This window comes from Leptosomus discolor, chromosome 7 (genome assembly GCF_034619465.1).
Source record: "Leptosomus discolor isolate bLepDis1 chromosome 7, bLepDis1.hap2, whole genome shotgun sequence".
Taxonomy (NCBI): Eukaryota; Metazoa; Chordata; class Aves; order Leptosomiformes; family Leptosomidae; genus Leptosomus; species Leptosomus discolor.
Genome location: NC_141397.1, coordinates 4,155,786 through 4,178,993, shown reverse-complemented (window position 1 = coordinate 4,178,993; position 23,208 = coordinate 4,155,786). Strand labels below are relative to the sequence as shown.

General features: G+C 45.5%; 1 protein-coding gene across 1 annotated transcript; it reads right to left on the bottom strand.

Annotated features, from left to right (window-relative positions):
* Positions 1-1,742: 1,742 nt before the first annotated feature.
* On the bottom strand, positions 1,743-10,707 carry LOC104340255 (uncharacterized). Its single transcript, XM_086468390.1, has 5 exons — positions 10,485-10,707; positions 7,743-7,838; positions 3,893-3,997; positions 3,397-3,492; positions 1,743-1,852 (listed from the first exon to the last, which is right to left on the bottom strand). The coding sequence occupies exons 1-5, from the start codon at positions 10,705-10,707 to the stop codon at positions 1,743-1,745; spliced, it is 630 nt and encodes a 209-aa protein (XP_086324516.1).
* Positions 10,708-23,208: the final 12,501 nt, after the last annotated feature.

Below are 23,208 nucleotides of genomic sequence, written 5' to 3'. Positions count from 1 at the left end.
CCAGAACCGCTGATGAACTCTTGTTCCACGCCTGGAAACCACATTTTTCACCGGCATGTCTGAAATACGCGGTGTATCAAGGCGGCACAGCACCCATACGCTCCTCTCACTCTGGCCCCTGCCCCTGGCACCACCACCTGCACACCACAGGTCCGCCCGTAGCAGGTTTCATCTGAACCGAACGCAACAGCCTCCGAAGCGCGGGCAGAGGGAGGCTCACACCACCGCGACTGCTCATAACGGAAACCAGGAGTCTCGTGGAGGACACCGTGGTCTTTCATTCGCCCTTGGGTTCTCTCTTTTGGAGAAGGTTGGGAACAGAGGAGCCCATTGCCTTTGCTTCTCGTCAGTGCTCGGTGGCTGGAGAAACATGTCCGTGTAAGTCACTCTGCCTACACGTTCTGGTGAGGAGCTTATATGCAGAAGTTTGATGTTATTCCGTCAAACGGATTAAAGTCATGCACAGGCACATGGATTCAAGTAAAGCGTAGTTAAAATGCTCCCACCAAAAATTCCAGTTTCACCTAGAAGACCATGAAAATCAATCTAGCTCTCAAAAAAAAAAACCCAGATTTGGGCATATTCAGAAAGTTAACTGATTCAACTTGCAGGTTTTAGCAAAATCTTTAAGGTCGCTTCCAACCCAAACCAGCCTATGATTCTACAGCTGCAGCCCTCACCAAACAGCACAGATGAGACGTGGAACAAGGAACGTAGGAGTCTCTGTCTAACCTGCAACCCCTTCCAAAGGCTACGGAACCAAAATGAGGCCAAACTGGGACCCGTCTGGAAGACGAGCCCCAGCATCCTCCACACAGGTGATTTGTGACAGACACGGCTTTTCCTGTAGCCTCCCATCCTATTGCTCCTGTAACAACAACACAGGCTTGAAGAGGAATGAACCAGCGATGTCTCCACCTCCAGAAGGGAGATGATAAACACGTTTCCCTGTCTTCCTGGGACAGGCAAAAGAAGTAATGGGAAGTTGAGAGATGATCAGACAATATGATTGTAGAAAGTCAAGATAAGGCCTCTTCCAAGTACCAGCATGGATTAAGCTTTTAGCAAGTTACAGCAGAAGTGTCAGAACAAGTGCTGTGTTTTGGGCTTTTTTAATACTGCTTAACTGATCGAGATCCAAATCTCCCTGGGGGCAGGGGCAGGAAGCATATGTAAAGCGATAACCAGGATTTTGATAAGATGCTTTGCGGTTTGCTGATGTTCCAGAAAGATGCAAACTCTGCACGTTTCCTCTTGCAACTGTGTCATCTTACCGAAGTAAATTATACTTCAGCTAACATCCACTTCCGATGACCTGAATTAAGGACGTTTTATGTGCTTTTTAAAAACACATCATTAATATAACGCAATAATTCTAGTCAAAGGGGGGAAAATCAACAAGAAGAGCATAGATCTATTCTGAAGTACTTTATTTGAAGAGTAAATTTTATTTCAAACTCATTTGTATCAACCAAGACATGATACTTCTGGTTAGGAAGAAGAAACAAGAACAGAAGGAAACGTGTGCCATACGCTACACACCCTTGGATTCTCACAACAGCTTTGTTACAATCAGCAATACTTTTCTTTCATACAGAAATTTACTGAATATACTGAAGACAAAAAGCTACCCGAAATCAATTGGTTACCATGTTTGTTCTAAGGTCCCCCACCGCTGCCGACTTCGTCTCTGCGGGAAGAGCTACAGGAAGAAAATGCAGCTTTTCTTTGCTGAAGTCGCTTCACTCCTTCCTTTTCTTTGTACACTGCAGCCCAGAGTACGGCAGTCGACACCTGCACACGTTCGGGGCGATGCATTTGCCTCCATGGTGACAAGGCAGTTTACATACAGCTGGAACGAGACAGCAGATACACAGCACGTCTTCAGCGCAGCACAGGATCGTTTTTCTTCTTTGTCTCACTGTGCTAGCAGAATTGTTCCCTGGTGACCGCACTGGGACAGTATAAATAAAAGCATAATGGAGGAACTGGAAAGCAATGCCTCTCAATTTACGGCATCGTGGCCTTCACTGGAATACAGCCACAGTACGTCTAGTCTTATTCGTGCTCCATTCCCCTTTTAAAATACTATCATTTCTGTTGTTCTTTAAGGCACAGGCTATTTCTGAGATGGATGCCTCCAGGAAAGTGAGGGAACAATACAAATTCCTGCTGAAACTTACTCAAGCCGGTTCTTGGCTCCACATCCGTGAGGAAACAGTTGGTTCTCACACACTGCCCTCCTGTTCCCCCAGGAGAAGGGCAGAGGAGGACTGAGCGGGCACAGCTTTAGTTGTCCCCCAGTTACCCACCAGATCCGTTCACAAGCCAGGGGCTGCCATTGGCTTACGAGCACTCGCACCAACAGAAGTCACACCGGACGCAGATCTAGGTACTTCGGGAACAGCGACAACTTTGGCGTTAGGAACCGGAACACTTCTACCGTGGTCGTTGGTGCAGGGAATGGAGCTAAGCACCCTCCTCACCTTTTAGCATCGCCCTCTATCTCGATACACTGATGGGTACAAAGGATAAGCACGTTGCTGGTCGAGCGGCAATGTTAAAGCATCGCTGGCTTGGCTGCAGAAGAACTAACACTAGCTGCTTCGGGCTCCCACAGCCACACAAAAATTTCAGCTGCAGAGGGCTTCATCTGAAGACCTTGCAGCCACAATATCCAGTTCCAAAGCAACGTTTAAATGTGCTTTCTCTCCGTCCCTGAGACAGCCAACAAAAAGCCTTTCCTTTTTACATCGGGGGATTATGGCCTTTAGCAGCAGGGCAGTGCTGTTAGCAGCATACAGGGCCCTGCCGGGGAGGGTAGATTAAAGTCTTCACGATCATCATCTGCTTTTGTGAATCCAAATTTGGGAAAATTCAAGTGGCTGTTCAGCAGGAGTGTCAGTCAGTACTAACCCCGATTACAGCCAGCTTCCTCTTACTCCTCTAAGAGACCTGGAGCTGGTTCTGCTGACTTACCCTCAAAGAGAGAAGCAAGTTTGAGTTTTCCATGTCCATAAAATTTAATGACGCTTCTAACCCACATCAGCAGTGACAGTGATTCTGTAACGGCCATTTTCGGTTCTTTACACTGGGGTCTCGGGTAGCAGAAAATATCTCAGAAATACTGACAGGACAGACCAGGTAATGAATTTGGGGACAACCAAAATCTGAACCTGAATTTATTTAAAGTGGAAAAGTTCTTTCTGACCCAATTGAAAAGCCACCTCCTCCTTATGCATACTTGTAAGGTCCCCAGGACACACAAGCAGCTCTCATTTCTTCATCTGAGACACCTCCCTAGCAGCTTGGTTAGGCACTGAGGATTTGAACACTATATTGGTAAATCAAACAAGTAGAGAAAAGGATAAATGAAAAATGTCAGAAGTCATTTACCTAAGTGACACGCTCCACCGACCCACCCAGCCGGACAGCTGCAAATCCCAGGAGCCACACAAGCTCCGTTGTTGCGACAACCTTGAGGACAAATGGCTAGAAGAAAAAAAAATGGGGAAGTCAGCAGGATTTATAAAACTGATATAAAAGAATCCTGACAGAATGAAAGATTCAGGATGATACAAATCAAAACGGCAAAGCACATTTTCTTCCAGGCCAGATACTCAACTGGTGTAACTCTGAAGGCATTTCCAGGACCAAAGAAATGGAAAAAAATACTTCTGTACTGTGTGAAGAATTCTGGTTTAAATGTTAACACATGTACACTTTAATGAAAATAATTCGACACTATTTTATCTGAGTACGTACCAATAATTTCTGTAGTAATGCAATGACATTTCCATAGTTATCGGCCTCTTAATACTTCTAAAATGTTTTTATTGCTGCACTTACACTTTTAATCAATATAAACATTTTCATGAATGTAGGTACCCACCTTCTTGGCATCTTGATCCTGTCCAACCAGAAGCACAAAGGCACTTCACAACTCCACTGACAGAGATGCACTCCCCGCCGTTTTGACAGCCTCCCTCACAGCTCACTGCAGAAGAACAGCATATGCAGTGCATTTCAGAAGCAGCACAGGACTTCAAATCGTTATCTTTAAACAGCTGACCCACCATCAACTACTTGTTTTATCACAGCTCCAAAGACTAAAATTTCAACTCTTCAGAGCAAGGCACAGTTCTACAAGGAAAAAGTGAGGGGGACAGAACCACGTCTGCAAATGCCACCTCAAAATGCAGTTAAATTTAAGCCTGTGCTTAAAAGCTGGCTGAGCGTTTAGCCTGAGCGTACCAACAGGCCCACGCGATGATGGCTGTGGCACAGCTCCTCTCCAGCTGCGAACCAGCTGTTCTTCAGCCACCCCACAGCAGCTACTTGAAGCCCAGAAAACTCACTAACAGCTCAGTGTTACTCAGCAGGAATTCCTTATTGCAGCGCCGGGCAGCACAGGGGATGGCTCCTTCCACACGTGCGTGCCCAAGCGTTGGGATTCTTGCCTTATATTTACAGCTTTCCTGTTTATTCATTACATTTCTAAGAAAAGGTTGGGTTATTCTAATCATTTCCAGGAATTCATTAACATAAGTTCCTCCCATAGTCCCGCCTCAGTCCGCCCAAGTTACGCCCCCGTCGGGGGTCCTTGGTGGTCGTTGGGGATGAAGGTCCGAGTCTTCCTCATGGTTGAACTGTTGAACTTGTCCTGTGGCCATGCCCTGTACCATTCCGGGGCTTTTCCAGTTCACAGAACCAGCTCTTGCTAGCTGCCCTCCCTATCTCTGCTGCTCAGTCTTTTGTGTTCCTTGAGCCCCACAGTCTGACTGGAGGATCCCACCCGGTGTCCTTCGCTTGGCGGCTGCTGCTTCATTCTTATCTTTAAAGCGTTTGTTAGTCAGCAATGGATCTATGCCTAAGGGTTTGTACAAATCGGCCTCCCTCCCTATCTCTAAAGGCTGGTCAGCAGTTCTTTTCTAAAAGCTAGTTTTCTAAAAGCTAGTTTTCTAAAAGCTAGTTTTCTAAAAGCTAGTTTTCTAAAGGCTAGTTAGCCATTCTTTATTACATACTAACATGCATATTCTTATCGATCTCGCCAGATCACAGCTGGTGAGCCCCTAACATGTGGTCAAGGATTCACATCTTTCCTCACCTGCCAGGACCTACGCATAACAAGAGGAAGAAGAGAAGGGGATATTACTGTGGCAAATGAACCTATGACTATAGTCGAGTGGTGCCTTCCCAAAGGCCAACGGAGTCAGCCTCCTCACTCCAGAATCGTTCTACACATCAAAGCCCTGAAGGCCTCCTTAATGAAGCATTATTTATGCCAGACATATGATTGGTATCAACTGTGATGTGGACCGTGTTTGAAAGACGGCATAATCACTGCTCTGCACAATCAAATCCATCCTTCCACAAGCGTGAATGCAAACGTATACACCACCTTCACTGTATGGAAGAGAAACAACTATCCTTCATTACAGCGATGGAGAGTTGGGATGTCTGCATGACACTCGGTAGGAAAAAGTCCAAATCTCTGCTCTAGAACAAGACTGGAGCATGATTTCAGCTAACAGATTTTTGGCACAAACGCTGAACATGCAAGGACGCACAAGTCAACTCCAGCGCAGCTAGAAAAGCTCTTCAAAGCTTGTCTGCATATTTCTTTGTCATGCAGGATAAGTTAATGTATTTAATATTGATTGTATTTGATTGATCGTGGTGACTGGGAGAAGTGCCTGAAGACTGGAGGAAAGCAAATATCACTCCAGTCTTCAAGAAGGGCAAGGAGGACTCAGGGAACTACAGGCCGGTCAGCCTCACCTCAATCCCTGGTAAGGTAATAGAACAACTGACCCTGGAAACCATTTCCAGGCACATTAAGGACAAGAAAGTCACCAGGAACAGTCAGTATGGCTTCACAGCGAGGGTGACCAAGCACTGGCACAGGTTGCTCTGGGAAGCTGTGGAGTCTCCATCCTTGGAGATACTCAAAAGGTGCCTGGACACGGTCTTTGGCAAACGGTTCTAGGTGGCCCTGCTTGAGCAGGAGGGTTGGACGAGGTGACCTCCAGTGGTCCCTTCCAGCCTCACCCATTCTGTGATTCTGTGCCATTCCGCAATAGCACGTTGCACCGCACTGCAAGTTCATACACATGGGCTCCGTACGCCACAGCACTGCACGTTAAAGGTGAGCACAAGCACACCCTTTTGCCTTCCAGGGATAACAAACACAAGCAGGACCTTCACTCAGACACGTATCCAACTCTAGACTGTAGTATCAGCATAAACTGAACCTTTGCTCCCCTTTTTCTGTTTAAGTAGTACTTCTCACCTTGCTTCTGATTTAGGCTCTTCTGAGAACGTCGAGTTCCCCTTTCCTGTCCCTGTCAAGACCCCACAAACCCGTACTTTCAGTTGGCTTTTAAGAAATTCAGAAAAACTCAAAAGTCCTTTCGCTGGAAGATGAAGCTGACCGTGCTCCAGTTTACCTCATTGCTGTCAACACCACTATGTCTACTCAAAACGAGTAATATTTTCCAGTGCATTACACAACAGTACTGTGTTACACAGATCTCCATTAGAAGATACTTCCTCATCTTTTTTCTTCCTCTGTAATGTTAACAATTTTGATAGCAAATCATTACCGCTGGCAGCTGAATTCCCACTCAGCCTAAGTAACAGCCCAGAGCTACCGCTTAAGCTCCTGCAAACCCAGACAGATGTTACCATGTTAGGTACACTCAGGTCATGCTTGCTTCACACAATACCAAATACAGCTTTTTTAAAAAATAAAACAAAACAAATCCAAACCCAGACAACCCAAGAACAAGCAGACTCCAGGGAGCTGCAGAAGCTAGCCGAGTTCTTTCCCCAAGCACCCATTAGGTTAGAGTAATCTCTCGTAGCTATTTCACATTTGAAATAGCCTGCAGAATAAACATCAAGCATAACCAGAGAATCCTGTGAGGTGTTGTTAAGCTGCTGTGACCACACTCAGACAGGATGCTTATTAAGCCTCAGCACAGTGACGACTGCCCAAGTAATTCACCAGCGTCTCTTCAAAAAGATCTAGAAATTTTTTAAAAGTGCCAGGTTGAGGCTTTTCTTGTGAAAGGAAAATAATGCATTCTTCTCCTTACCTCTCTGGGGATATCTTCCCTACTACATCCTTTTCCTCTCAAACTACTTCAAGTGTGCTTCCCCTTTTATCCCAGAACTCAAGTTATCATCAGCAGTCTGATCGGTTCGTAACAACATAACAGTGTTTTCTTGGATTGCCTTCTCCAATCCATGCATATATTCAACAGGCTTCACAAACCCATAAAAATTGGTCTTTGCTGCTCCTCATCTCTGTCATCTCCCCTCACCTATCAACAACGCACTGCCAGGCGTACCATTAGCCCCTTGCCCTCAATGTTACCAGCGTGCAGACACACACAAGTTTCAACCACCTAATCCAGAAATAGGTGTCTATGCAAGTCATCGCATTAAATCATTTAGAAGCAGTCTGTTACAGAGCTAAACAGAATATTTACATAACATAAACAAGGTGTTTTCCAAGCAACAGAACTCTCTCAGCTTCTCACAACACATTTCACTACATATACTCCACCCTGTCCTCCTGCAAGCATGCAGATTCTCTAGGCCATTCGTTTTTTGACACGGTCATTATTTCAAAAAGGGCATTAGATCCTGGACTTGAGGAGTCCCAAATTAATTTATTTAATCTGTTTTCAAACTCCTTGTCCTTCCAAGCTATCGCACGTTTGGGTCTTACTCACCTTTGTGACAGTATCTACCCCCATAGCCAGGCGGGCACCTGCATTTTCCAGGTCGGAGGCACTCCCCACCGTTTTTGCATTTTGGATAGCAGGTTGCTGTAAGACAGACCACAAGCAAAGCTTGGATAAATATTGGTGAAGCTTACCAAAATTACTACTTAAGTACACCAGAAATTCTCATTATTTTAGTCTCCGAGTACTCAGTTTGTCTTCACATTTCCTAAGAGATATTTGCTCTGCCATCCTACGCTGCCCACCGGGTGAAACAGTTTCCCTGCAGAGAGCACTCCACCATTTTAAGCTTTTAAACACTCAAAACTAAGGAAGTTTTTGGATCCTAGACAGAACAGGCAGAAGAGCGAGCCATATTAAAAAGCAACAGAGGAACACAGCTGGACTGCTAAAGAAGCTTTTGGTAACTGAAGTCAAGAAAGGACAGGTGAGAAAAGAGGCGTCAAGAAGAAATTATTTAGTATAAAATGCTGCAGCTTCTGATTCTTCAGATGAAATACCAGACTTCACTCTTTACTGGATTCTTACATACCTCTCCAGAAAAACTACAGGCTCGTTTCCTCATACCTCTTCTCTAAAATGTCTGCAGAAGTCAGCCAGCACTCCCTTTCATTGCCTCAGCTGGCCTCTCAGAGACCTTTCTGAAATGTACAGCGTTTGTTTAGAAATCACCCGAGATAAATGTAACTTTTGTCGTAACTGTAATTACCTATTGGGAGAAAAGAATCTATGATCATCACAGATTCTGCAATTTTTTCATTGCTGACAGCTTGGACGGGTTGGATAAAGCACAAATAAAAATCTTCATTTTGCAAAATTCTGGGTAAATCCAGGCAGACTGAAAATAAATTACCTATCAAATAGACCTCCTTGCTACTCATAAATCATTTCTGAATCAGCCCTGGTGTCTGAGAAAACATTTGTTTATTCACACACAGGTTTTAGAAAGCCATGTGTTTCAGAGAGTCTCATCTGGATCAACTGCAGGTGTGAGATGAGCTCTCTACACCCCACTGCTTTATCCTTTGACTGGATGGGTGAAAAGTCTGAAAGAGAGGGAAGAAAAGGGAAGAGACGAGCAGTGAGTAACACCACACTGATGAAAGAACCATTCAGCACTCCGCTCTGCCTAACTGTTCTACCAGATGCTTTCAGTTCATTGGAAATGCCATACAAGAGCTCTCAATTCAAGACAAATTATATTGCTGTGTTATTTCACATAGATTTCAGTTCAGCTTTCTTGACAGAACGAGGGATGAAGCTTCATTTATCCAAATATTTTTCTACGTTGATGACCGTATCAGACCAAGCATCCAGCAGTTCCCTTAACAATTCCAGACAGTTCACCTCTCTAGTTGAAAAACGGATCTGCATCTCCAACAATCTTTCACATCTCCCCTAAACCCAAAAACGTCTAGGGTCCAAGAGTTGTTTGGAACCATGCGTACAGCACAGTTATTCATCCCCACCGCGCAGCACGCCAGCTATACATCATTCATCACCCCCTGCTAACCTGAGCTTCTACATAGACCAACGATCCATGAATGATTAGAGTGCTGAATGAAATTTTCAGCATGCCATTTCAGAGTTTTAAAAATTAAATAAATCACGTTTTAATTGAAGGGCACTGAGAACTAGGAACGAATATTGTACAAATTATATCACCTCTTCACACAGGACAAGACGTAAAGCAGAAGAACTCCTAATATTGACTGATTTTTAGCAATTAATAGCCACAATGCTCTGCAGTTAAATTTTTGAAGAAAGGAATTAGAAATCAGGCATGTTACATTAAAGAGGGTGTAAATTAAAACTCTTCTCCCCAGTGTTTACTTTGGCATATTGGGCAATGTTTTCAAAAATACTTTGTCTCCCCTTGGAAACCAACAAGAACAGAGTTCAGTTCATCCCTAGGTTTACGCCTCCTACCACGGAAATGGGATGTACAAGTGACTCTGTGGGTCAGTTAACATCCAGGAAGAAAATTCCAGTATTTTTACAAGTACAATGTATTCTAAATAAACAAGAGATCCAGAAAGTAACCTACTTTCTACACACTGTTGCTCTTTTCATTAGTACTACTCTCACTAATCGCACCTAGAAATACCAGTTTAACGTTTCTGAGGCTTGGAAAGCTGTCAAGCCTCTACAAGCATCATTCCTTACTCAGGCCAGTATTTAAATATGCACAGAGAAAATGACAAAAGGAAGCCGATGCAGAAGCCCGTCCAGTAAGTGAAGCTTTACCCAACGCTCAAGTGATAAAACGCGATCTACTGACCGTACCACCTTTTCTGATGGCTGGCTCTACTCACCTACGTGAGGCTCTTCACGAAGGAGCTGGCTCTTGGTGGTGCTCTATCGATTTGCTAGTATTGCCATTTCTCCTCACCAAAAACTGGTGAGGAGAAAACCAAACGCCTTCTTCCACCGCGCCTTACCAATGCCCTCCCCGCCATCTTACCGACGCCCTCCCCGCCATCTCACCACCAACCTCGCACGCCACATCCAAACCCTTCGCACCTTCCCGCAGGGATTACCAGCAGGATGGCTGACGGGTCAGAGCGCTAACACAGGGACCTGTGCCCAGATGCACCCCTCGGGGACCGCCACCAACGAAGAGGTCCCCACAGCCCCTGCCCTCTCCCCGCCCGCCATCTCCCCAAGCCGAGGGACCCCACCGCAACCCGCCGCCGCCTTCCCGCCCACCGGCACCCTCCGGGCCGTTACCGTGCTGGCAGAGCTCGCCCTCGTAGCCCTTGGAGCAGAGGCAGGTGCCGTTGCCGAGGCAGAGCCCGCCGTGCTGGCAGCGCGGGCTGCAGGCCGCCGGCGGCCCCGCACCGAAGGGCCGGCCGCCAGCCTCCCCGCCGCCCCACAGCCCCCACAGCGCCAGCCACAGCAGCAGCAGCAGCCGGGGCGCCGTCCCGCCGCCGCCGCCGTCCCGCCGCGCCATGGCCCGGCCGGCAGCCGCTGGCTCGGGCAGCTCGCCGCCCTCCCGGCTCGGCTCCCCGCGGCCGCCTTCTCTCCGCTCGCTCCCCTTTCACCACCCCGCTCCTTCACGCCCCCTTCGCTTTTCCCCCCTCTCAGCTTCTTTTTCCACTCCTCCTCCTCCTCCTCCTCACCCCCACTGCAGCGCCGGCCTCCCCCCCGCCCCGCCGCCTCACCGCCCCCCGTGTCACGGCGGGTGGAAGCCCCACCCGGGGGTCGGTGACAGGGCGCGGGCAGGGCCAGGGCCGCCGACGGCCGCAGCAGCGGCTGAAATAAACCGTACCCGAGGGGGGGTCTGCAGGCCCAGAGCCTGCCGCCGGCGGAGGTCCCCCCCCCCAGGGAGACATTTCCCAGGGTTTTTCTGAGGGGTTGGCCTCGGCACCCAGCCCGGCGGTGGGCCACGCCGGCGGTGGGCCCTCCGCCCGTTTGCAGGGTGGCACAACGGCACCCGCCTGGGGAGGAATAACCCCGCGCACCAGTACAGGTTGGGGGTTGACCCGCTGGAGAGCAGCTCTGCAGAGAGGGACCTGGGTGTTGTGGTGGGCAGCGAGTTAGCCATGAGCCAGCCATGTGCCCTCATGGCCAAGAAGGCCAGTGGTATCCTGGGGTGCGTTAAGAAGAGCGTGGCCAGCAGGTCCAGGGAGGTCATCCTCCTGCTCTACTCTGCCCTGGTGAGGCCGCATCTGGACTGCTGTGTCCAGTTCTGGGCCTCCCAGTTCAAGAGGGACAGGGAACTACTGGGGAGAGTCCAGACAAGGGCTAGGAAGATGATGAGGGGGCTGGAGCATCTTTCCTACGAGGAGAGGCTGAGAGACCTGGGGCTCTTTAGCCTGGAGAAGAGAAGGCTGAGAGGGGACCTTATCAACACTTATCAATATCTAAAGGGTGGGTGTCAAGAGCTTGGAGCCAGGCTCTTGTCAGTGGTGCCCAGTGACAGGACAAGGAGCAACGGGCACAAACTGGAGCATGGGAAGTTCTGCCTGAACATGAGGAAAAACTTCTTTACTCTGAGGGTGGCAGAGCACTGGAACAGGCTGCCCAGGGAGGCTGTGGCGTCTCCTTCCCTGGAGATCCTCAAAACCACCCTGGATGTAGTCCTGTGTAACCTGCTCTAGGTGAACCTGCTTTAGCAGGGGGGTTGGACTAGATGATCTCCAGGAGTCCCTTCCGACCCCTACCAGTCTGTGATTCTGTGATCTTCAAGGTCTTTTCCAACCTAAACAATTCTATGATTCTAAACTATTCTATGATCAGAAAACATTTCCCCCTTCATTATTTCCCATCTTTCACAAGCATTTCCTATCATTTTAAATGTTTCCCAGAGAAAGCACACACTTCCAATGCCAAGGCTGAGCCCAAGGGAATTTTTTCAGATGAGTTTGATCGACCAATAGTGATGAAAGGACAGTATAAGCGCCTATACAAAGCGTCTACAGAAAAGTGAAATAAACCCCATGCCTTTTGAAAACCTAAGGAAAAAACCAAGTCTGTCTTCAACAGCGAGAGCTGACTTTGAATTAGTTTTGCAAGTGGCATAAAACAGCTTAATTTGTGTCTAGATGAAGCAGTAGTATGAGCTGGTGACTGCATTCACTTTGACTGGAGATTAAATTTTGTGTAACTGCCTGATAGAACAAAAGGCAAAAGTACTTTTGTGGGAAAGCTGCCTTTGATCCCTTTTTACACCTCCAGAGCGTGGAACATACGGTTCGTAGTGGGAGTAGAAGACAAGGGAAATCTGTTACAGGTAGCGTGAGGTGCTGCCTGGCTTCTTGCAAAGGTTAGGGCACATGTAAAGCGGCCTTTGAAGGAGCAAAGTATTGTGTTAAATGATTAAACGAGAGAAGCCTAGAGGTGCAATGCTAAATAATTGCCTAAAATGGGCACAGTTCCCCTCTTGCTTGTGCCTAGGCAGCCAAAGCAACTTTTGGATGATACATACGTACAATTACATTCTGCCTATGCAAACCCACGTTGCAAATATCCTTTCTTGTAGCACGGATGGTGAAAAAAACCCACCAAAAAAAACCAACCAAAAAAACCCAAACCAGCAAACCAGTGATCTAATCTAATTTGCCATAGTCTGTTAATTTGCTATCTGGAACAAAACCATCCAAACCCCATTCATATCGCAGTTCCAGTTGTGGCGGGGAGAACAGGGTCCGCTGTTTGAGCGTACGGTATTCCCTCTTGCAAGTACAAGGGTAATTGGATTGTGCAGTGAGAGTACTCGTGATAAAATTGCTTGCCAGAAATATGTTGGGGAATAAATTCTCCCCAAAAGGAATAGCTTTCTTTATGCCAACCCCACAACCGCAAAAGGAGAGAAGAAAAGAACGGCGAGGCTGACTCCGGGCCGTATTGTTCACTGGGTGTATCATAATTTTACACTTCTGTGACTTCTGCCAATAATTTTGACCATAATGCGCTCTTCACAGAATTATTTTTTTCTATTTTCTCCGTGAGACAGTTTAACGTGTAAGTGTGCCTTTCTGATATTAATGCCTAGCCACAATTCGTTCATATGGAATTGTTTTCAGGTTTTAACAGCTATTATTCATTATTTGTATAGAGCGTCTGAGTTTTAAAGTAGTATTTATTTTCAGCCCCATATCCCAGCTTCCCTGTAACAAAAAAGATGACTTCTGGTGGCTCAGGTTAATTAAGAGCCCTTTTTTTTTCATTTTCTCTCCAGGTTTCCTTTGAGGATCTTAAAATAATTACTAAGAAAGAAAAGAATCATATTTTGAAATATGGCAAGTGCCCCTTCAGCGGCGGTAATTAAATGCAAAGACTGTATTAAATAAGCTTGCCCAGGTGTTTCATTGAATGAAATAAATTTGTTTAAACATTATATTCTGTAGGAGGGATTAGGCTGCTTCACCATCTCTGTGTATCTAAATTCATCTCAGGGCTTATCAAATTTGCTGAGTGCGTGTCTGCATTTTCAAGGGATTGTGTCATGTTAACAGAGGTTCTCGCTGAAAACAGAAATGCTTCCAGGCATCCAACATGCTTTAGCCTTAGAAGCACAATCTGATTAAAAAAGGAAAAGGAAAAAAAAAAAAAAAGAAGAGCTGTTAATGGAGTTGCTAAGCAGAGAGTTAGGCAAAGAGAATTCACATTCGTTCATTGATGTTTAGTGGCTGTATTTGATATTTGGTTTTGAACTAAAAGCAAAATAAAGCAGTTTTAGGACTAGGACATTCACAGGCTCATTTTTTGGCCCAGTAGAGGAAGGGGTGTCAACAACCTTCTGCTACCCTGGCTGCCTGTATCCTAGACAGCAACGTGTAACAGCCTCTTGAGGGGCACTGCTGTCCCGTCTGGAGAAGAAGACAGGGAAGAAGTGAACCCTGCATTATAATCAGAGCCCCGGTCTGTGGCGATACAGTGTGGGGATGAGGATGCTGACCTGCAGTTTGGGATTCTGCTCCCTGTAAGGCAGAGCAGGTACAAGGGCTGGGCTCTCCCACAGCTCCGTGGGAATACCCCACTTCTGGCCACCCTAGAGCGTGCACATGTGTCTCTTGCCTATTTCAATGACTTTAGTTTTGTTACAGCGTGGAAAATGTTCAGGATGTATAAGCCCGGCTCTTCCTGTGCCATGGGATTTTGTGAGTCAGCCAGCCGTCGTGCAGCACGACCTGCTCTCGGAAGTACGGACTGGTAAGAAAACGGTAAGCCTGGGAATCAGGAAACGACATTTCAGAGGGTGCTTGTGCAGCGGTGACGCACAATAACCTAATAAGATGTCGGCAGGTCATTAATCAAGCTGGGGTGGGAGGTAACGCCAGGAGGTGCGTGGTGGCACAGCTGGCCTCTGTCCTAGCACTGTGCCGCACGTGCGGTTCCAAGCTGTGACGTTCACAGCTGCGCTGTTGCTGCGGGACTCGGTGCTGTACCTAATGGCATCTAATAACGCGTCATCCAGAGCTGCCACTTTCTTTGTCAGTGCAGCATCACAATCAGCACCCGCAGTTATAAGTACTTCTCAGATAATTCTCTCTCTCCGTCCTATCACGTGCAGATGAGCCATCAGGTAATGAAAGAGTTAAGTAGCGTTGATCAAAGCCGCATCCCAACTCGAGCCCGCGTCAGATCTTTCAGATAATGGGGACTTATGACCAACATCAGTCTTCTCTGTTGACAGTTTGAATACTGAGGTGTCTTCCAGTGCAATTGGGCTACGGTGGCACTTGAGAAATAGGTATGAAAGTCACTATAATTCTGCTAAAAGAAGGAAAATGATATATGGGTTTATTTCCAAACGTGCCTGTGTGCAAATTAGGTGAGCAGAAATATTACATATGTACGGGCTGTGTACACACATTCATCCACCGCTGCCAAGCCCGTCTCTTGTTGGTGTCCGAAATTAAGGGTCTCTATGGACTGCATGTGCAGATTGTCCCCATTAGTGCATCGTAATATGAAACCCTATTCCAATTTATCTGAAACAAATATATTCATCCGAAGGATCCCAGCCCTGTATGCAACTTCCAAAACCATTATTCTAAAAAGTAATTTTCTTCCCATAACAGCAAACTCTCAATATGTGACGTTTAGTCAACAAGACTGATGTGCACTGAAGTCCTTGTTCACAGATTTATCTTGCTTACTAGATAGAAGCATGAAAATGGTATATGTTAGTGAGAATGTTCAGAATTAACACTTTAATCATTGCAATTAATTATAACTCTCTCAGATCGTCACCTTTCCTAGGCATTTGCAATTACAGTGCCGAATAAATCTGTGCCTGGGGACTCTGGGCATCCCAAAGCAACACAAGAGTATTGTCAAAAGACCAGCCAGGCTCACTACAAACGGTTTAGCTCCGTTTGAAACTCTGTTTTATGCCAGCCAAGGTCACCCAGTCACTGCTCCCTTTTTTGAATCCTGGATGTAAATTACCTGACAGGAAAAGAAATGATGTTTCTTTTGCCCATTAAAAGATTAACTGAGCAAAAAGATCAAGGCTTGTCTTACTCCCTGGCAAACAGCTCAGCTTTCAGCGGTAACCTTAATTCCTTGTTGGATTTGATTCTGTCTTTTGGGAGCGCTTGGTGATGTCTAAGCTAAGGAGCCTTCCATTTCGACAAAGCGGGGAGGCCAGTGACCCTTTATCTGATTTCACAAACGTAAAGCGCTACTTCAAAGCTGCAATTGTATAAAACGAGGCCCCCATCTTCCAGTGCAGATCACCTTGCTTAGTTGCTGCCAACGAGGAGGGACCAAAGGTTTACACAAAGATTGCCCAATGCAATTTTGAAAGCTGAGGCCCGTCTCACCATAACTAAGGAACTTGCTGCTCGTGCTATAGGTCTTAACTCAGCTTTGTTCTATAGATGCGCTGTCTGAAAGACGCTGAGCCGATACTCATCAGCAGAAACCAAATCTGTGATTCATATACAAAAACGACTCTTAAGGGCCAAAGTCCAGGTAAAGAAAGTCTGTGAGACACTTTTAAGTATCACATCCAGCTTCCTTTACAGCCATCTGGAAACCTCCTTATTTTCTTCAGCCCTGTGGTGTCAGGCCCTACATCCTGGCAGATAAAGGTAGGCAGATTAAGGCACCTGCTGGGTGCCAGGGACCTTAAATTTTTGTTTGGCCTGGAGTTTAAAGGGCTCGGTACCTCACAATGCCACTGAAGTCACACGGAAAGAGTCCTTTTCCCATCCTCTTTTCTTTCTGCACTGTATTCTGCTGAGTTGCAGAAGTGGGCTTGCAAGCAAATGAAAAGAATTTGATTTCCTCGCTACTCGTCGGCTCTCAACCGTGTCCCTCATAAATAAATGATTTTTTTTGGTCACTGAATCTTATATTTTGCCCTCGAAGAAATTTGGCATAATATCCAATGAAAAGAATAATTGAGTAGCACTTGGTATAACTATTGACTATAACTCAGATACCACACCACTGCACACAGTATAAATACCAGGGGCCTAATGTTCTGTAAATTAATTGAAGTGGAAAGTCCGTATTCACAATTCATCTGGATGAACTCGAGGAAAAAACCCAAGAGGGTAAATACTAAAAACCCCCTATCTTAGAATTAGTATTGAGTAGTGAATTTTATGTTGTTCTAGTAGTTAAATCTCTGTCTCACAGGATTCAGCTTTATATCTATCAACTGTCCACAGTATCAAATATTATTAATCATTTGATATTTACATAGTTATTATTGTAGCATAGTCCCTACGCACACTTATGCTGCTGTAAGCCAAAGCAACGCTACTCAGGCTGCCCCAGAGCAAACCCAGTGTCTGTGGAAGCATTCAGAGAATCATCCTTGAGACATAAAGATATCACTTTGTCTGCCACAAAAATGTTGCCAACTTTAGGGTGAATGTGGCTACTATTCAACAGGGCACAGCAGCGCAACCCAGCCATGTGGAACAGGAAATGAGTAAAAAAAAGACCACATCTAATTGATATTTAGATATAGTAGGATGTAATTACTCATGCTGGAATTCATTCAAAGCATCAGCACTCTGAATGCTCCCTTATTACAAAAAAAAAAAAAAAAAAAAAGTACAATCAGTTCTTTACTGTCCGCCAACAGAGAAGACTTTAGTTTGGCAGCCGATGGTTAAAAAATTGATTTAATACTTATGTCTATGTTTTTCATGTCTTTGTTATGTTTGTCGAGTTCTACTACCTCAATTCTACCTCTCAACAAAGAAAGTGGTAGCTCAAGTCAACAGTAAATAATCCTTAGAAGTTTAGCAGCACTTCACAAGTTTAAAGTTCATTCTCAGTGCTGCTTCTGCTAATTTTCACAGCCCTGCTGAGGGAAGAGTAAACAGCAGAACCACTCTGCGAATGGTGAGGCAGCAGAAAGTCATTAGGCCGCTCACATTTAGCGCTAATAGCAAAGCTGGAGTGTACATGGTGTTATTTGTTTGGTCAACGTTTCAAACCATGACAGCATGTCTGATACAAATGTGCCTTCGCGTGAGCTGTGCAAGTCTGGCCAGGAAATGAATACCAAAAAAAAGTAGGAAGCTGGGTGACAGTTTATTTTGTTCATCTGAAAACCACTGGTAGATTCCATCTTTCCAAAATGCACAGGTATGATCATGCCAAGGGATCCCGCCTCTGATTTAAATAGGGCTGTAATCTAAGTCCAAGAAACTTAAAAATTGAGAGTCGCTAACAGAAGTCCTTAACACAGAACCACAGAATCATCAGGTTGGAAGAGACCTCTAAGATCATCAAGTCCAGCTGTCAACCCAACACCCCCACGCCCACTAAACCGTGTCCCGGAGTGCCACATCTACACGTTTTTTGAACACTTCCAGGAACGGTGACTCCACCACTTCCCTGGGCAGCCTGTTCCTATGCTTGACAGCCCTTTCAGTGAAGACGTTTCTCCTAATAAACAACAGAGTTGACACTGAATCAAGATTAGCCGATAAAAGTGAAAATGATCATTGGAAGCTACCTCTGACTCGTGTGTGCATGGGTAACACGTGGAGGATATTAATATATCCAGGCCATTTCAACATTTGTGCAGAAAAGCAGCACCTTTGTCATTGCCATCTGTCTCTCTAAACATCCCGTCAAACAGGCGATCTCCAGTGGATCAGCTCAGCGCTCTCTGCCACTTATGAGCTGTGCTCCCGTTGAAACTCAGCCTCTTGATGGACGGCTCTGGTGGACGCTTTTGTCTGCCCTGACTGTGAAGGCTTTGCATGTTGTATTGGGCCATTGGCAGTGTTACCAATTGTGAAGGGTTTTCACAGTTTGTGGTCGGTTTGGTATTTTGCCTCTAAATCTTCAGATTCTGGAATCCTCTGAGTTGTTTCAATACTCAGTTTTAATTTTAAAAAGCAGTGAAAAAGAGCTAAGAATGTGATCCCAGAAAACTCAAGCAGGTAAACTTCTTACCTTCTGCCAACTACTTAAAAATATTTCTTTTTTTTTTTTTTTAACCTAATATTTTTTTGTGTCTCTCTTTTGAGTTCCTAAGGTGGGTAATACTGTCCCTAATTTCCCGTTTTATAAATGTGAAATGGCAACTTTGTACATACACGCCCACCTCAAAACACACGTTCATGAAAACAGAGCCTGAGGTGGCCTGGCATTCTAGCTCAGTCCCACTCCGAAAATCCTGAAAATCGGACTTCCAAGACTTAAGATTCCCCATTTGCTAATTTAAACATCCCATCTGCAGGCATTACTTATGCAATCCCTTGCATTACCCGAGGTGATTTTCATATTTGACATTTTTTTAATCCAATTTCTTAGTCTGTGGCTGTTCTGGAAAGCTTCCTTCTCCTTGTTACAAGGCAATTCTATCTGAATCTCAAGTGTGGACAGAGGACATTCACGCTTTCTCATTTTGTCACCGAATTATTCCAAGCAGGATTAAATCCAGCCCTGACAAAGGTGGCAGTTGCCAAAGTCCTGACCGCCACAACTGGTAATTCCATGTAAAGAAGATATCTTTCTGCACCTAGTGTGGTGGATGTTGCACCACATGTATGGGACTTGGATGCCGAACAGTGGAGAGCAGAGCTGCTGCAACCACTCTGGCTTGAAGCATGGTAGAAATAAGCTCAGTAGAAATGTTTCAGGCAGTTGAAAACAAAACACTGACTGTATAAATTTAATTGAGTATACTTGATGAAGACGAGCGTAATAAAAGCCCAGCTGCTTGGCGCTTTAGACTTTCAGCTCACTCTGCTTGTGTGCAAGATGATTTTGCTTCCAGATTGAATGTTGCTGGCTGAGGATTTATAGGATACGCTGAACATGTGCACTATGTGTTATTTTAGGAGAAAAGAATAACAACCGTTAAAGAGAAATCTGAAACACAGCCTCAATAATGCAAATGAATTGTAAGACAGCCTCTTCCTCTTTGCAGTGGTAAATATTAATTGAAATCTTTCATTTTGACTGATTTCAGTGGTGAAAAAGACCAGTCCTGCATTACTTGGTCTCTCCTGTGCCTTACACAAGACAACCAGACAGTGCCAAAACAGACCTTCCCCTTTTTAACGGTTTTTTGTCAAACTTTCATTAAGAGTCTTAGCAATTTTTTCTGAGGCAAAATGGACTGAAACAGCATACATACAATTTAATTAATACTGTCAGATTATAATATCTCCATCCCCTCTTTGGAATTTTGCCCAGTGGCAGCAGTTTCCATTTCTAAAAATAATTTCTAATCCATAATTTTATTTTTGCCACAGCGACAACTAGTAACAAACGTGCCACCGACAATATTTACCAGCAACATCTTTCCAGAGGTATCATATCTGCATAAACAATTGCATGACATTCTTCTCATATATTTGCTCATTTTTGGAGACACGCGGTTCTGTTTTAGGACCCTATATGGGTTGGCTACAGAGGCTGGCAAAAATACTTCGGTAGAGGGTGTCGAATGTTGCTCGGCAAAGTCATGGAAAGGGCCGGTTAGCGTGGATCACCGGGATCTGCACAGGCTGCAGGACCCTGTGTAAAGGCAGATCGTGGTTAGAAGGTGCTTGACTTCATTTTTCCAGGGCTGGTGTTTTCATGCTCTGTACTGTTTATGGGCTAAAATGAACTGCATGGCTTGTGAAGTAAAGGATGAAACTTCTGTCTTCTGCTGCCTACTAGAACTCCTAAAGTTGGCTGCTTGCTGTGGTAGAGTTGGTGTCCTACTGCCCTGACACCTTAAAATAAGCCTGCCCTGCAAGTGCAGATCAATACGTGTTCACAAGGAGGAAGGTGACAAAACAGTCATGCTTGTTTCTACAAATCGTACACCCTCCGTTTCACTTCCCTTTTAATGGCACTCAGAGGAGCAGATGGGCTGACGATCACAAAAGCAGGGCCGTCGCTTCCCTCCTCAGCCAGCTCAGGGGTGGCATTCGAGCGTTCCAGGCATGGTTTGTACTGACCTTTGCACTCAGTAATCGATAGGAAACATCAGTAATGTTGGACTCACCGTTAAAAGTGCTATTTTTGTGGCAGTGCTGAAAGAAGACGAGCCTGACGGGAATCTGCACCATCCCAATGGCTCCAAGGACACCTGCACCCCTCCTTAACACCCCGAGCCATCCAGTACCAACACCCTGCGCCAGCTAAAACTCCCGATGCGTAACCTCAGCCTCTTCAGTGTGTTCTTCCTCAGAAAGAAGGCAAAAGATATGGAAGACATCGCCAAAGCTTTATTTCCTTAAACTTGCATGGAATCTTCTTACTGAAAACGCAGATAAGCCAAATAACCCTAAGAAGGAAACATTTCCCATCATAAAAAAATACCCCACCAGTGGCTCCCTGCCAGCCCGGTCTGCGAGAAGAAAAGGAGGACACCAGCCGCTCTTGAGCAGCACAGTCACAGTCAGGTATCAACCGTTTTGCCGACGCAGGAGTCATCCCTCTGGAGTCTACCCAGTGCAAAACCAGCGTTACTGCCGCGGTGCTGGCCAGCGCTGCTCTTCCTGGGTGTACTCACGGACGTTGTTGTTGTGAGTTAACTTTCATTGCTGCAAAGGCAACGAGGTTCATCACAGAAGTGAAATAAGCGGTAGATAGTCAAAGCCGAGCAAGACTGATTGTAAAGTAGTAGCAAGCAAGGGAAGTTGCAAAAGTTACCGTTGAAAAAGCTTGGGTTATATTTCTGTTTCATAACAAGAATAAAAATAATCTAACAGCGGCTTGGAAAAAGGAAGTTTTATTCCCTATTCTTGGTACTAAGAACACCTACACGGAATAATACCATATTCATCGCTAATTTTCCTCTGCCGCTATTATCTGTAGGCTGACATGGGAGTCCACAGACAATGCAGTCTGGCGCAGTGAATGGAGTTATTATGAGCCTGTACGAATTTGTGTCCCCTTCGCAACCCCCGCGGTCGCTATTGGCCCTTAGGGATTTGCCGCAGAAGGAGATGACCCAGCAATGCCCGTAGAGTGCATCGCCTTGTCGCACTGGCACTTGCTGAGTTTTCACATCGAAGCTGCAGCACGGAGCTAAAAGGGTGTGTAAACACCTTAATGTCTTCCTTGCGCGTGTCGCCCCTGAGCATTAGCTCTCCGGCTGGAGAATACTGTCCAAGCTGCTACAGATACAGCTATTCAAACGTGCCTTCATTTTCAGCTGACTGTGCCTTTTTGACGTGTTCCATCAAAGAGCCAATAATGATCTATATTTTTGGCATTCCTAAAACTGCTTCCCGTGTCTCTCAATGGCTTGCCCCCAGCAGAACGGCTGCAGTTATTAGCTTGGGCTTCACTGGGTCAGTGGTGTTACTCTAGTTCCCTGTGAAGTATGACTTCCTGCCATTCCTTTGCTGATGGCCACTAGCTGCCTTTTCCCCCCGAGGTTTTTTTTTTTCCCCAATGTACTAAATTATTTGCTGGCCAGAAGCATCATTATTCTTCATTGTCAGTACATTTCTCAGTTTCTTTAGGTTCTGTTCACATCCGGCAATATAGGCGCTAGAACTATTTAGCAGCGATTAAACTTCTGGAGTATAATTAAAAGGTATTTTCAAAGTACCAAATCCAAACAGCATATAACAGATTATACAACATGGACAAAAAATACAGCCTAGAAAAATGCCTTGGGACTTCGGGTTTTTTGTTATTTTTTTGGTGATCATCTTTGATTATAGTCTTTAATTCTGAAATGCAATTCTGTATTAGCATATGCACAGTAATGATACTTGGCAGGGTTTTTTAATTTGGTTTTGTGAAGAAGAAGGAGTGTTTAATTTAATCTGCTGGCATCAGCCAAAACTAAAGCCCCCTGAAATCCACCCCTCCCTGTGTTATTTCTGTTTGCCAGAAGAAAATCACAATTTTGTAGATTTGTTTACTCAACCTCCATTAAATACTAGTTACTGAAAAAAGGCTTTTGTGCATTTCTGGGCATCACAGATTGCTAACCTGGAGTTTGCTGATGAACTGCTGGTGGGGGATTGTGAGGACTGGGAACCTCTAGCAAGGAATGGAAATAAAAATAAACAGAAAAAAAAAAAAAAGCTGAAGCCAGGACAGAAGGCAGGCAAAGCACAGAGACAACAAAGGAGTGCATATCCTATACAATCCCCTGGTCTGGGCTGCTTCATTGTTCCTTTCCCTGTTTGGTGGGTGCTCTTTCCAAACTGTGCATTTAGAGGAGGCTCTGGCACAGTTTGTGTACATCATAGGTGGGGCTTTCGTGTCCTGGTGTTTGCTGGTCTGTTCCAACAATGAAGTGTGCCCAATGAAGCGCTTGGTGTTCAGCCCCGAGTCCCCCTGCCCCGACCAGCCAGCCTTCCCCTCCACACTCTACTGGGGAAAGGGACACCTTTAATTTTTCAAATCACTAATGGGTTGGCCAAGATGAATTTGGGATGCGGTGAACCAAGTCTACAGCAAGACCCAGCATGAAACCAGCGTGAAAACCGTGCTAAACGTGTAGTGCTGCACTGAACAGTGCCAGGGACTATTGCTGGGAAACTGGTAAATTCTGGGTTGGTAA

Excerpts from the sequence above, each read along its gene's own strand:
- LOC104340255 (XM_086468390.1), bottom strand. The coding sequence starts at position 10,707 with ATGGCGCGGCGGGACGGCGGCGGCGGCGGGACGGCGCCCCGGCTGCTG. Across the intron at positions 3,998-7,742 it reads GGGTAGATACTGTCACAAAG|TGAGCTGTGAGGGAGGCTGT; the intron begins GTGAGTAAGACC and ends GTTCTTCTGCAG. Across the intron at positions 1,853-3,396 it reads CGGTGGAGCGTGTCACTTAG|CTGTATGTAAACTGCCTTGT; the intron begins GTAAATGACTTC and ends GTCTCGTTCCAG.